This window comes from Sinohyriopsis cumingii, chromosome 11 (genome assembly GCF_028554795.1).
Source record: "Sinohyriopsis cumingii isolate HCF-2022 chromosome 11, ASM2855479v2, whole genome shotgun sequence".
Taxonomy (NCBI): Eukaryota; Metazoa; Mollusca; class Bivalvia; order Unionida; family Unionidae; genus Sinohyriopsis; species Sinohyriopsis cumingii.
This window is the reverse complement of record NC_142971.1, coordinates 46,162,109-46,177,699: the sequence shown is the minus strand read 5'-3', so window position 1 is coordinate 46,177,699 and position 15,591 is coordinate 46,162,109. Positions and strand designations below refer to the sequence as shown.

The following is a 15,591-nucleotide window of genomic DNA, read 5'->3' as shown; positions in this document are numbered from 1 at the left end:
ATCTTCAGGCTAAGTATTATGGTCCTTGTGCAGATGAAAAGAAAGTTAGTGACTTAAATTATATCATTATCACTCCTGGGAGGTGAAAAGAGAAACAACTTTGCCATATATAGAGGAGTATGTTAATAGCCCTGTTATTAATTTAAGCAGCTTGGTTGTACCTGCCACATAGTGTGAATTTAAATGATGGCATCCAGTCAGACTTCAATGACTTTGGTGTAACCAAACTTCAAAATTCAGACATATTGAATAATCTGGACCAGAAACTTCCATATCTTGAATCAAAAGAATAGAGTGAAATAAACCAGCTATTATTTGAATATGAACACTTGTTTCCAGATGTTCAAAACATGATAAATTACAATCTACCATGATGTTGCAATTGTAGATTTTACACCTGTGCATCCCTCACCAAGTTTCAGGATTCTAGACAGGAAAAAAACCTATGTGATCATGAGAAAAATGCAAAATCTTAACCTATGCTAGTAAATTGTGAAATGTAGGCCACAACAGTTTAAGCACAAATTCAATCAAAGACAGCAAATTGTGAAATATCACAGTAAGATAATCTTCTGATGAAGGTGTGCACTCAAAAAGATCAGTATTCTCACCAAATTGAATGATTCCAAATATTATACAGAGGGTTAAAACAAAAAACTATGTGGTCATTAACTAATCACAAACACTGAACCTAAGCCTGTAAAATTTTAAAGTAGGTCACATTAACCTTTTTTGTTGTAAGGGTGTTGTAATAGAAATGCATACAAACATCTAGTTAGAAGATTCTTTCAAAAACAGAGCTTGGAAAATAAACTAAATCACACAATTAAACCAAAGTCAGTGAGGTATGAAATCTGGGGTCACAGTGACCTAGTTTGATAAGGATGTAGTACTCAACAAGATGCATCCTCTCACAAAGTTTCATGAATCTAGGTATAACAGTATATATACAGGGTATAATGAATGGCACATTATATGCCTGCCCAGTGCTTAATAAAACTATGTAGATAACTGAATTTTTTGCACAGAAACTGTTTTTCTTCTTTCAGTGACATGATATTTGACCTTTTGATAACAAAACCAATAAGTTTCTTCATTACAGTAGTTGCAAACCATCTATAAAGTTTGGTCCAGGTCTGTGGTGTAAAACTAATGTTATTGTACAGAAACCACTGATTTTGTTTCAGTCACAATGTCCTTGTCATTTAACGTTTTTACCCCAAAATCAAGAGGCTTCTTCCCTTACCAGAAGTGCAATCCATTCACAAAGTTGGATGACTTATTGCTGTAGAACTGATGTTTTTTGTGTAGAAACTATCTTTATTCTTACAGTCACAATAACCTTAACATTTGACAATATGACTCCAATAATAAAAGTGCCTTTCACCCCACCCCCATGCAAGCCATTCACAGAGTGGTAGCTGTAGATCATCGAAAACTCAATGTATTGCAAAGAAGTAATTTTCTTCCTATAGTTGGTGGAAGGTCAAAGGTATTGTGCAGAAACCTTTTTTCTTTTTTGGTCATATGGCCCTTGATATTCAACCTTTTTGGACCCCTTCCCCTTCCCTCAGTTGATATGGTTCTTCCTTACCCCAGGTGCAAGCCATCTGCAAAGTTTGGTAAATGTAAATGGTACTGAAATCAAGTTATTGAGCATAAACCACTTTTCCCCTTCTTTAAGTTAAGGTGACCTTGATTTTGAAATTTTGAAACAGAAATCAATTAGATTCTTCCTCACCAAATGTGGAAGACATCCACCAAGTTTGATAACTGTAGATGGCAGACAACTCCAATTATTGTGCAGAAACCAAGTTGGTGATAGATGAATGCTATGCCTTATGGTTGGCATATCAAAACGTATACCAGCAAAATGTGAAATGTTGGTCACCATGATCTTCTTTTGCTGAAAGAATGTGCTCCTGATGGATATGATCATCTCATTTGGTGCTTCTTAGCAAAGACAGATCTTCAAAAATAAACTTTAAACAAACTTTAAACAAAGGCAGTTAAGAGCAAAATATGGGTCATGGTGACCTACTTACGTGATGATGGTGTAGTAGTCATTAGGATGTATCCCATCACCAAGATGCATAATTGTAGAAAAAAACTTTACCAAGGTTGTACATGTATAGAAGGTAAACCCATTCCAACCTGTTGACCAGAACCTAGGAAGAAAGAATCGCTCAGAGAAGTCCAAATGTAAATTGCACAGACCCAGATCTACTGTTGCATAATGCACCAGCAGATTTGGGTCTGTGCAGTTTGTAAGGAGTAATCAGTAGAGCAAACAACATATACCCTGATCTGCAGACACATTATGCTACAGCAGATCAGGATCTATGTTGTTTACAGTTGGACACAACTTATAAGTGACTATACAAGGTACATATGTGTTTTAATCTGTATGGATGTCAAGCAGTACAGTAGGTCTTTGTAGATGTGAGCGCAATACTACATGTACTACAGAAAGAAAAAGTGGAAACAGAAGTATAGTGCTGAATAAATAAAAATTAAATTGAAAAATAACAGATTAAAAAAGTTTATTTAGCAAAGTTTAATGTAACAAAGGCCAGGCATATAAATCTTACATTGTGTTATGCATTCTTCTGTATATAAAAACTTGTACAATAACATTACATACTCAGAGTATTTAAAAATGCAAATCATTTGCAAACAAAGAACTAAACTTTGATATGTTTACCAAAGACACAATTCAACTTAGTAACAAGAATTAAATCAATGTTTTGCTATCCAAAATGTTTTTTAAAACAAAAATGTGCATGGCAGAAAATATGGCATTTTGGGACTAGTCTGTTGACTTTCCTATCAAAATTACCATTCAAGTATGTTTGTGTGCAAGTTTATTGTGTGTAAAAATAACACAATTAAGCACTGCACATCTATACTTCAACTGTATCAGTTAATTAGATGCTTTCCATGAGAGTAGTAAAACACGGGTGTCAAGCATGGTCTACAAAAGGAAGCAAGTCAGGTGGCAATGGATAGTTTCATAAACTGGTGGAGTAATGACAAGACATTCAAAATTTTAAACATGATGGTCAGATTTGCACTATTTTCATTAAGGAGCAACTGGATATTATAAGTCTTCTGGTGAAATTCCCACGCTGATATGATTTTACGTTCAAGTGGAGTAGTGAAGATTTTCAAGCTGGCTACAGTGAAAATCATATTGGTTCTCGGATCTGCACCATTTTCATTTAGGACAAACCAGACATTACCAGATGTCATTTAGTGAAACCCCAAGTTGATATAACCATACCTTAAGGAGGAGAAGCAATAACTATATAGCATGTCTGATCAGTACCATTTTTGTTATGGACAATCTAGATCTTGGGATGAATGTGTGTGTGTAATTAATTTCATGAAAATCCTCCAAGTAGTTTAGGAAAAATACTGATAACTATCTTGTGCTAATGAATAGATATATACAACAGATGACATACAAACAGGCCACTTCATAGCTCTTCTGGGGTATGGGTAGTCCGATAAATGGACAATTTGTGGGTATATGTCATGCGCTCATTAAAATGTGCAATTTTCCTACATGCATATCTTTCCAGAACACTTCTGTGAGCTGACACTTACTGTTATTTGGTTTACAGCCATATCTAACACAAAATTAAAAATGGCCACAGGACATAGGGTTGTGCTACTCCATGTGGATTTACATGTCATCACACATAGAATCTGATCTGGAAATACTATGTATATCACCAAAAGAACCCTTCAACTAATAGTAACCCAAGAACCGTGAGAAATGCCGGTAAGTAAATAAAATATACACTGATGTGTACATACGAGAGTTGCATGTTTTAATGAATAAATGAGATCAACCCCATAACATTCAGTCAGTATAATCATGTGTTGGGCTGATTTATCAGCCTAGGGTATGGGGTATGACCAGTAGAGCTAAGAATCAAGTGATTTATGGGTATTTTACACAGATTCTCTGAACTTCCAGGACAAATTAATACAATTTCAGTTCACACTTGTGAAATTCAAGATTATAATCATTCAGAAAGATTTTGATCAGTTAACAAATAAGTTAAATATGCATAGTATTCATAATTTTAATAATTCCCAACATAACAGTATCCCATGCAATTAAAATCGGTATTTGACATATTCTGTAATATAACATATATGTAAAGTATGGAAAACAAGACATTGTTTAAGGTATATTTCAATAATTGGGGCCAACAGAGTAGTTATATTCTAGATTTCTGGCTGACATATTTATATTTTTATAATGGAGAGGAAAATGCAAGTTTAACAATCTGATTCCAATCCATTTGCTTTGTATACATTTTCTCTATGGCAATAAAATGTTTAAATCATGATCCTTGATATTTCCTAAAGGCAATAATCCCTACCCTTGTTCTTTTGTGGAGAAAACAACACAAAAATATATCTGTGCACATTTGATGATGTTGTTTGTAATATTTTGTACACATTTTTATAAAAAATTTCAGGGATACAAATAATGAACATCAGTACCATTAGCAGTACATTATATGATATGTCTTGTCTAATAGTCCTAAAATCGATGGGCTTCTTCCTTGCCCCAAGTTCAAGTTGCCTACAATGATTGGTCCTGGTATATGACATCAAGCAAATGCTATTGTGTAAAAACCAGTTTCTTTCTTTAGTCAGTGACTTTAACCTTTGAGCATTTACCCCTCAAATCAACAGGGTGTTTACTTACTCCAAGTAAACAACAAAGTCTGGTCCAGGTAACTGATGAAGAACTAGTGTCATTGTGTGGATCCATTTTTCTTCTATTATCAGTCACATTGACCTCTGACCTTTAAATCCCAAAACTCATATGTTTTTTTTCTTATCCCAAGAGCAAGCTAAGTTTGGTAATGCAGCTGGTGGAGAACACAAGTTATTGTGCAGAAACAAAACTAGTAACAGATGGACGGAAAACATCATAACATAGTATTTCTACTAAAAAAAACATTAATGATCATATTCTTTGGTACCTAACAATGACAAAATTTAAATGAGAACAAAGTTCTTTGTACCCAAAATGGGATGAAAAAATATTTGAATTTTATAGTTTGATGGTATATGATCAATAATTCAAGACCCAAAAGTTTAAATTACAAACAAATATAGTATTAAACAAACTGGATGTCATAACATATAATCAAATGTATAAAAAGATGCAATTTAAGGATAAAATTCTATTCTACTCAGTGTAAATGACCACAGGGATCAGGAATAACAAAATATCACCAGAACTGCCACTATCCAAACTTTGACATAAGCATGTTTGGGAAAATTTAGAGTTTGGATAACCAATTCTGTATATGCATATAATTGGATATGTTAGTGCAACATGAGGTTGGGTTGGTTTAGCTTGGTTTTGTTTGATCTTTTATAGAACTGCAACACATGAAGGTTTTATCAGGCTGAGGCAAGAAGAATAATACTGAACATAAGAATACATTGTTCAAGATCACTCTATGGTAATTGGTCCAGGTTCAGATCCCACGGTGTGAATTAAGCCCATGACATTCTGAAAACACCATGGTGCCAAATGAGATGTAAAAATTCCCGAATGATCTAACAGCCTCAAAATTAGATTTTCATCAAACTGTATACAAATCTTGTATGCAAAATACTGGGCAAATGATGGAAACTTTAACTTACTAAGAAAACTGTTCTACTTGTCACAGGCTGCTGGACAACAGATTTTTACATCAATGGAAAATGTTGCTGCTCTGCACAAAGCAAACATTGTGAATCATATGTACTCGTTTTTAGGCTGAGTCGAACTGCAAAGTGCAAAGACACAGATATGCGGTTGCATAATGCTTGGAGTAATCAGTAGTTTGTTAGAAGTAAACAGTAGAACAAACAAAAAAGACCCTGATCTGCAGGCATAATATACTACAGCAGATCAGGATCTTTATTGTTTGCAGTTTGTCTTGACTTTTATATGAGGATATACAGTAATAGAGATTTAGATAATCAAGACAAGTGTATACAGTGATCACTCACTATAAGGTGCCTCAGAATAAGGCAGTCCATTCTATATGGCTGGCATGGTCACAGATCTCATTATGCAACAGTATTATTATGTATAATGTAGCCCAGCACAAAATAACATCACCTATAACATCTACCACATAGTATGCTTTCACAGCACCCATGAATAGCATTATTATCAGGTTTGTTTTTACAAATAATACTAAAATTAATATGGCAACTCGCCATACACAGAAATTTAATTTTCAATTTTTAAAAATTTCTGGATTCTAATTAAATCATTTACATACCATATCACTCATCATACAGCTGAATATAAAAAATATACATGGCTCCTGTTTCCATAAACTGGAATGTTACCAGGAGTAAACTTGTGGTGCCAGCCCATATACAAACACAGGAGATGTTTGTATGCATTGTTTGTCGAGAAAAAAACTTGTCTCATTCTCCACATACAGAGGAAAAGAATGGAAATACACAATAAGATAATTTTATGCCAGTAGTAGGCATGTCCCTTCATCATAATGTAAATTACACGTCCTTTCAGGCACATTTGAAAGAAACAAAATTAATAAAAGTTAAATGTGTTACAATAAACACATAATCAAAGTCACAAAATTGTTCTTCAAAATGATCTTATAAAATCTTATGTTAAATCCACATGTTTTTTTTTATATCCATGACCAAGAAAGTCTTTGTAAAATTGATTAGTTTCCATGAACAGCTAAAGGCTATCATATTTTTTCAGGCCATACTATATCAACTAAATCCAAATTTCCTTTAAAATAAAAGACAATAACAATACTCTACAAGGCTGGCTATATCTTCCACTTTGGCATAATCTTGAAATACCAGTAGGATACATTTGGTATTTCTACTTAGGTATAATATTGAAATACCAGTAGGATACATTTGGTGTTTCTACTTAGATATAATCTTGAAATACCAGTAGAGAACATTTTTAGTTTCTTCTCTGGCATAATCTTGAAATACCAGTAGGATACATTTGGTGTTTCTACTTAGATATAATCTTGAAATACCAGTAGGATACATTTGGTATTTCTACTTTGGCATAATCTTGAAATACCAGTAGAGAACATTTTTAGTTTCTTCTTTAGCATAATCTTGAAATACCAGTGGAGTACATTTGGTGTTTCAGCTTTGGTATAATCTTGAAATACCAGTTGACTACATTTGTTTGTTAACTCACTGAACACTGGCACTGAGTGGGACAAATTTAGCTTCTCAATCTTGAATTTAATAAAAAAAATCTATCTAGAAATGTTTCTGAAAACTGTCTACAGGTGAAATGTTGGTTTTAAATTACTAAACAAAATTTACTAAGAACAACATGGTCTAATCTAGTATTTTATATGATAATATTCATGCTAATATTCGTGCCAATTTGTAAACCACATGCTGAAACAGCCACTAAATCCATGAAAATCAGGTATTACTTCTGCAAGCCCTAACTTGCTTACTTCATTAAATTTCCCCTATATTTAAAAAATTACCCTTTTTCAAATCAAGGGAGAATCTTCGCCTCCCCACAATTTTTAGTTGTAGAATTTAACCTGCAACAATAGACAAAAAATTAATTTTAATAATTTGAGGAATATGTAATATGTATTACAGAAGAATCACATAAAGAAAACCCATAGCAGATCTATAGTCAAAAAAGGATGAAAAACAACTATAACATCCTTCTGGTCGACTGCACAGAATAAGAAATATAGTATTAAAATACTCAAACACGTACATTGAATCCCCTTTCAGACAACGCTCATTAATTTCATGGTTGCTATAAACCAAATACTTAAAGGACAAATGAAAAATTGAAAACAAAAGACACAAATTTGACAAAAAATGTTGTTTTCTGCATACAGAACATAACTGGTCATGATGACATAGCTAAATTCACAGACTTCCTGTTCAGTGGAGAAATGTCTTCTTGGGAATGAAAATATATTTCACATTCTTTGGAATTAAGATATGAAAATGAAAAAAGAAATTAAATACAATTTGGTTAAGAAATCTACATCCAAGTAAATGTTACACAGTAGCTGATAAAACTGACAGCCACAAAAATATCTCTGGTAGTGAATCATAATGAATTATCAAATGAATACAGTTTGCTAAATAACTACATTAATTTATACATATGTATGCAATAATTACATTAATTTATCCATACATAATGAAATAACTACATTAATGTATGCATACATATGCAAATAATATTAATTTATGCATAAATATGCAAATAACTATATTAATGGATACATATATATGCAAATAACTACACCAATTTATGCATACATATGCAAATAACTACATTACTGAATATATACATATGCAAATAACTACACTAATTTATGCATAATATGCAAACTTCTGTCTGTGTGGGTTCGAGTCTTGGATTCAGCCAATGCGGGTAGGTGAGAAAGCTTGCCAGTAGCTTCTCGAGGGTCGGTGGTTCTTTCTGTGGTTTCCCAGGTTCTTCCTCCACCATTAATACTGGCTGCCATGTATAGCCTATCATGTGCTGAAAAATGGCGTTAAACCCTACAGCAACAACAACAAAACAACAACTTAATATGCAAACTAGTTGGGGAAAAAAACAACCATATATACCAGTATAGTACATTCTAAGTGTGTGTGTGTGTGTCTATATATATATATATATATATATATATATATATATATATATATATATATATATAAAGGAAAAAATTCTTTTGTTCATTAACACATGCTTTAAGTGTGATTTCAGCTACACAGAAATGAATGCATTATTTCAATTTTAAATATCTCTTTTAGTGACTATTCCCACAGTAAAACCACCCCTAAATGATGGAACACCGACTCCATCCACCTGCCACATATTAAAAGTTTTCATTTAATAATGGCCTGCTAACCACTACTATCATTGGCAAGGTATGAGTGATACATAATTACAGCCAATTAATAGCTTCTAGTCAGACTTGGCAGATCAGCTCGAACACCTTACCTTTATAATTGCCACAATTTAACATTTATCCAATGCACATACAATAAACTGTAATTACTGGTTCATGTGAAGCTACAGACAAGAAAAGTTTGGGTTTGGGTTTTAAAAAATGCAGGAATGGGAAATATGTGATAGTAAAGTTATGTAAGAAAAACAATTCAAAAATGTCTTAATTTTAAAGCATCCCATAATGCTATATACAGCCATGAAATCTTTGGATGCTGGAATGATGTTATAAAAAAATAACAATGAGTACTAAAAAACAAATTGACTGCAAGGTTGAAAAAATGATTATATTAAAACACAGACATTATTATGAATGTGCAAATGACCTGATATTCTATACAAATCTGGTAGACTCCAATGTCAGCAAAGCTTTGTTTGTTTTAAGCCTTTAACAAAATTTGAATCATTTCACAGAGAGGTCCAATCATGAAAAAATGCTGAAAAATAAATGTTTTAAAATGTCTTGACATTGTACACTAAAATGTCATTTATATTTTTGCTGAGAGCTGATGAAGTTTTCCAAACAAGTCCACCCATCTCATTGAGCTAACAATAAAAGACTTGGCTAATAGGCAAACACATTCAGTTTTCTGACAAATATACTTCAATAAATTGAAAATGATAATTACAATCTTTGAAAACATTTGAGTTTTGGATCACTGCCATCTCACCTCTGTCAGCGTGGGTTCGCGTCTCGGATTCAGCTAATGTGGGCATGTGAGAAAGCTTGCCAGTAGCTTCTCATGGGTCAGTGGTTATTTCCAGGTTCTTCCTCCACCATTAATACTGGCCGCCATGTATAGCCTATCGTGTGCTGAAAAATGGCGTTAAACCCTACAACAACAATCTGATTTTGAAACATCACGACTTCTAGAACTTGGTAAAATATGAAGTTAAATTCTTAACATAATCACTGATTATGCTAGCATAAACCCAACTCTTTGATCACATAAAGTACTGCAAATCCCTGAGTATACTAACACAGACCCCAATCTGCAAGCACACAAAGTATGGCAATTCCGAGTAAACACTGTTCTTGAAATGACAAAATAATTAAGCAAGAATTTGGAAAATTAAGACAGATATTTATTTAAGGAAATAGACATCCCTTTTCAAGTCATTATTTCAATTTTAAAAATGAAAAAAGAAAACCATTCAGCTTAAGTACAGCAACAGCATACAAGGATCATGCTCAACTACTGACTGTGATCGCACAAATAAGCCAAACTGAGCATAACTGTTAGCGGCATTTACCAATGAGGATTTGGTTTGGTCTGATACTTTATTGTACATCAACACAAGTAGGCTATTGAGTGCTGAGGCTATTTAAGTAAAGTGCCTTCCACAAGGACACATCACAGTACCTGACCCAGGCTGGTCTGATAGTAGGATTTAAACCCACACCCTTTCTATTGCACGTCTGGCATGCTAAGTGCTGAACACCATGGCTGCCTGAATAAGACAAATCTATTTATGCAAGATAAATACTTTTTTCTCTCTATCCATTGCAAAGAAAGACAAAATTGGTCCAAGTTTAAATTGTACATATTTCATTCTGAAGTACTGAAATAAAATGCGAGGGATTTAAGAGAGACTTAATGAAAGATGAAAGTTTAAAATTTTCAATGAAGCAAGGGATTGTTATGAGTCGAAACAATGTGGTTAAAATAACCTGTACTAGTTTACAGTTTTATCTCTGACTTGCTGTCATCTTTTGTGACAATGGATAACAACTAATGTAGATAAGTCCACGCCAAGATGTGGGACATGGTTGACTTTCTGTGCTGTTGTAGATGACATGACAAAAGTGCCTTCAGTGAGCTAACACACATTAGTAGTTTTCTTCTTCAATATTTTTTCAAAAAGATGAATAATCATAAATAACAAGAATAATAATCTGAACAATAATTTGTGTCAAGTTTAATCGTGCACTGGAAACAAATATTAAGTAAAATAATTTGTGTCAAGTTTGTGCATTGAGAACAAATGTTGTATACATGTGCCCTGAGAACAAACCTTGTTTAATTGTGCGTTGAGAACATATCTTAAGATAATTTGTGTCAAATCTGCCGATGGAGAACAAATCTAAAATATTCAAGTTTGTTATTTTGTTTGATTAAATGTCTTGTTCACAAATGAAAACATCATCTCAATCCTTTATCATCCTAGGCTGCCCATGCAGAGATTTCCTCATTTCTCATGAAAATGCCTAAACCTGATTAACCAATCACCACAAATTCAAGTAAATTTTTCTCACTATTGGTGACCCAACATGACCTTACATGCTGTCTGAATGAGCCAATCCAAGTTTTCTTCCATGAACAGTAACTTATCAATCAATAAAACTGACACTTTCATTGGTGTGTAGGAGACTGTTACACTGTTTTGCTGATGACATATTTCTGTTTATGTGTACTCATGAAAAATAAGGAAAATCAGCACAGGCTGACAAAGGAGTGTAGGAGTGGAGCACAGGCAGATAAACAAGTGTAGGAGTGGAGTATCACCCGAGCTTGCAATGGGGATTTGATAATGAAAATATTAACCCTGACATGCAAGGAAAATTATGAATCTGAAATATTTCTAAGAAGATGGAGTCATCTGCTTTCCTTGCACCACCAAAATGTCTGTTCTGAAACAGAAGGATTGATCTAAGTTTCATATATAGCATCTACATGATTACAAAACATGCATGGAAGTAACAGGCATGTGTGTGCACTTGTTTCCTTTGGATTATATTCATTTTTGGTAATCAAGCTTCTGGTTTCATGTGGATGGATAACAACAAAATTATGAGTCTGCATGAACTTTCCCGTGCATCATTTTCACCAAAGAGTTCCAAAAACCAAACAGCATATCTTGACAATCAGTCTCATATGTACCATCAGTACTAATTTTCAACCCATGTCCAACTGCATACACCTAAATCGTCTGTTGAATAATGTAGTGGCAGATCTGGGTCTGTGCAGTCTGTTAGGAGTAATCAGTAGATTAAACAACATAGACCCCGATTTGCTGGCACATTATGCAATGACAGATTAAGGTCTGTTTCTTACAATTGGAATCAACTTATAATTAAGTATATATGATATATAATGCTTTATAAAACAGTTTTGGATTTGAACTCAATAAATAATAGTGTGTATGATGGGTGGTTAACACTGATTTTGCCTTATGTAAATAATGACCTTCCAAAGGAATATGGATGTATGAGGATCAAAAAAAAGTGCCATCTAAAGGTATGTATTACTGAAATAATTGAAGTTGAATGTATACATAACTTGTAAGACTTTTACTGTAATATGTATACCAAGTTTCATCAAGATATCACAGTTTGAAGAGTTATGAACTGGAAATGAAAGTGTGATAGTTGGGAATACATTTGCAGAGTTGGAACCAAATTGCAGACTCATTTTCATAAATTAAGTACATGTACCTAATTCTGTCTATTCAATGTTTATTGGCAGAAGGGTGGTCTTTCAAGACAGGTTCTACTGTACTTGTTTTCACATTGTACTAGTCTCACTGAATAATAATTGAAAGGAAAACAACATTTACAAGAACTTCCATTCTTTCTGCATCACAAACTTTTAGTTATTGTTCTCATTTTTAGTACATATTGAACTTTCTCAAAACAATTAAACATTCTGTTACAAGACAAATGAAACAAATTAAGATGCAACATAATCAATATACAACATGATAATTAGACATTTAAATTGCAAATAAACCAGAAACTTCATACATAAATTGCAAAAGCAAGAAAAATATGTCAACGAAATGTACAATAACAGCTTGAAAAGTAACCATCTGAAAATATTTTATAATAGTAATTATACATCAGTGCAATTAATAATGCATTTGATTATATTTTCATACTTAAACAACGTCAGATATTTACATACTCATATTTATATCAAAGAACTATACATGAAACTCTAGTAATCAACTGAGAGACGAGATATGGATTAATCTGTAGTTGTATGCAATCCTTCTTGGTATGGTCACACTGAATTGGCCTAGAAAATGTGCGGAATATTTTTGCAACGCTCAATTTTCCAATACACAAGACTCTACTGTATTAAAGACAACTAGATGTGTCAACAGGCCATGGAATCCCGATAAAATGATGCAAACAGGGTAATAACTTTGCTACATAATTGGTAACAGTAAAACTTGGTTTCAATCCATGCATTCCTTGTAAAGTTACTGCATAGAAGTGAAATTATCACGACGATGTGACACGACGACATGGGCAACACTACTGGTATATGCCCCATCCACTGATATGTGCATGGAGACATTTCCACATGGTTTTTGTGATTTTTGTCTTTGAGTCACTTTAATAAATCAATTATAATGTGTCAACAAAACATAAAAATGTAACCACACAGAAGTTTATATGTATGTATATATATACAGAGCACTTTGCAATATGGGCTATATTGAATAAGTATTGCTCTCTAAATATTCAATACTGTGTGTGCAGAATTTCTAAGACATGTCACTGACTCGCTTCACTGACGAAAAATTTACCATTTTCTGCATACAGAAAATATAAATTCAACTACTGTATATAATGGCTTATAAGTCGCATCAAACTGCAAACAACAAAGAACCTAATAAGCCACTGCATAATGAACCTACAGATCAGAGTCGATTGATTATTCCTAACAAACTGCACAGACCCAAATCTGCTGGTGCATTATGTGATAGCAGATATGGGTCTGGTAAGCAATTTATAGTTGGACTCGCCTTATAAGTGAGTAGATATGGTAATAAAAAAAGATTTTAATAATTGATATTTAAGAGGAGAAAAGGAAAGTCCTATTTTAGCTCTATAAACCTAATTTAAATTATCATTTCTAGAAAAGCCTTTAGTGACTAAGCATTTGTTGTACAAAGGATATCAACCATACTATACAGCAGTGGAATTATCAATAATTATGGTGCTTCAGATTGCAATATTTAGTACTGAATAAGACAGAAGTAGTTTAGGGGCCCCGAGTGGCCTAGTGGTCTAAAGCACTCTCCGTTACAGATCACTGCCATCTCACCTATGTCTGTGTGGGCTAGAGTGTAGGATTTGGCCAATGTGGGCATGTGAGAATGCATGCCAGTCACTTCTCGTGGGTCGGTGGTTCTTCTCGGGGTATTCCCAGATTCTTCATCCACCATTAATACTGGCCGCCATGCATAGCCTATTGTGTGCTTAAAAATGGCGTTAAACCCCACAACAGCAACAACAACAAATAAAGTACTCTGACTCTTCCCTTGTCTGTAAAAACTATGTAATTATATCATGGGTGTATTTCATTTCCCACAAAAAGTGCCAATCAGGTATACAAACTCATTTTCTCTGAACATCCATTTATCCAAATAGCATGTGTACCCTCTGAGAAATTCAGATAATAAGATTAAACTGTAAACTACCTCTAGAGACATTAGCTTTATTTTAGTTGCCATGAACTAACACTCCATCTAAAATAGATTACTGTACAATGGTGCAATAAGATGCACACAGTAATTGTTTCATTATCGAACACAGCCCTGTAATCCCCTAGCACAAAGTAATTGTTTCATTACTGAACACAGCCCAGTAATCCCCTAGCACAAAGAAACTGTTCATTACTGAACACAGCCCAGTAATCCCCTAGCACACAGTAATTGTTTCGCTACTGAATACAGTCCAGCAATCCCCAAGCACAGAAGCTCCAAATACAAACTAGTGCAGTCTATACATATTTTGCAAGTTGCTACCGTGAAATATTCTTAATTACCTAATTCTCCAAACAGATTCATCCATATCTATAAATAAACTGAAAATAAATCTATGAAAGATTTTATGAAATATCTAAGGCAACAAATTCAATGCCTAGTGTTTCCCTTTGGTCCATTCCGCTGGGGGCGGCCTTGGCCCTTTGAATTTCTTCTCAATTCTCTTTCCAAATTCTGAAAAAGAAAAAGAGATCAGCTCCAATACTTCTAAAGAAAAAGACTATTTAATCTTTTTTTCCCAAAAACCATAATTATATCTTAGATTAAAAATGTAGCAACATTCAAATTTTGCTTCCAACTTGTATAAAATCTTTTTACAGAAGTACACTTATTGTGAACATGAGCATTACATTATCATAAAATAAATTTGTACATGTACTTGAAACAACACTATTTCCAGGTATACATTTTTCTGCCAATTTTTACTTCAAGTTTTTCGTACAAGTCCAGAGTTCTTATAGGGCTGCCCTATTAACCAAATATTTCCATATTGTCAGATAGATGGTTGAAGAAAAAAAAGTTGTTAAATAATAAAAATAAAAAATGGCATGAATGTGTGCGTAAAATCATTTCATGGCAACCCTCCAAGTAGTTTAGGAAGAGTAATAAACTTGTGCTAACGGATGGATGGACGGATGGACAATAGAGTAGAGCTAAAAAGTGGCATTTACAGCCATATAATTTCACAGATGTGACCACATCCCACCGCAACCCCCTGTAAATTCAGTGAAAATAAACAGCAGGCCCCAAAAGCATGTTTATAATTCTAAAGAAAT

The 15,591-nt window shown here is 33.6% G+C and overlaps 1 protein-coding gene across 1 annotated transcript in view; it reads right to left on the bottom strand.

Annotated features, from left to right (window-relative positions):
• Positions 1-2,526: 2,526 nt before the first annotated feature.
• Positions 2,527-15,591, bottom strand: part of LOC149788059 (uncharacterized) — a 135,003-nt gene continuing 121,938 nt past the window's right edge. Inside the window, exon 15 of the mRNA XM_089974345.1 lies at positions 2,527-14,989. Coding sequence (XP_089830471.1) covers positions 14,913-14,989 — 77 coding nt within the window. The 3' untranslated portion in view covers positions 2,527-14,912. The remainder of the gene's footprint in view (positions 14,990-15,591) is intronic.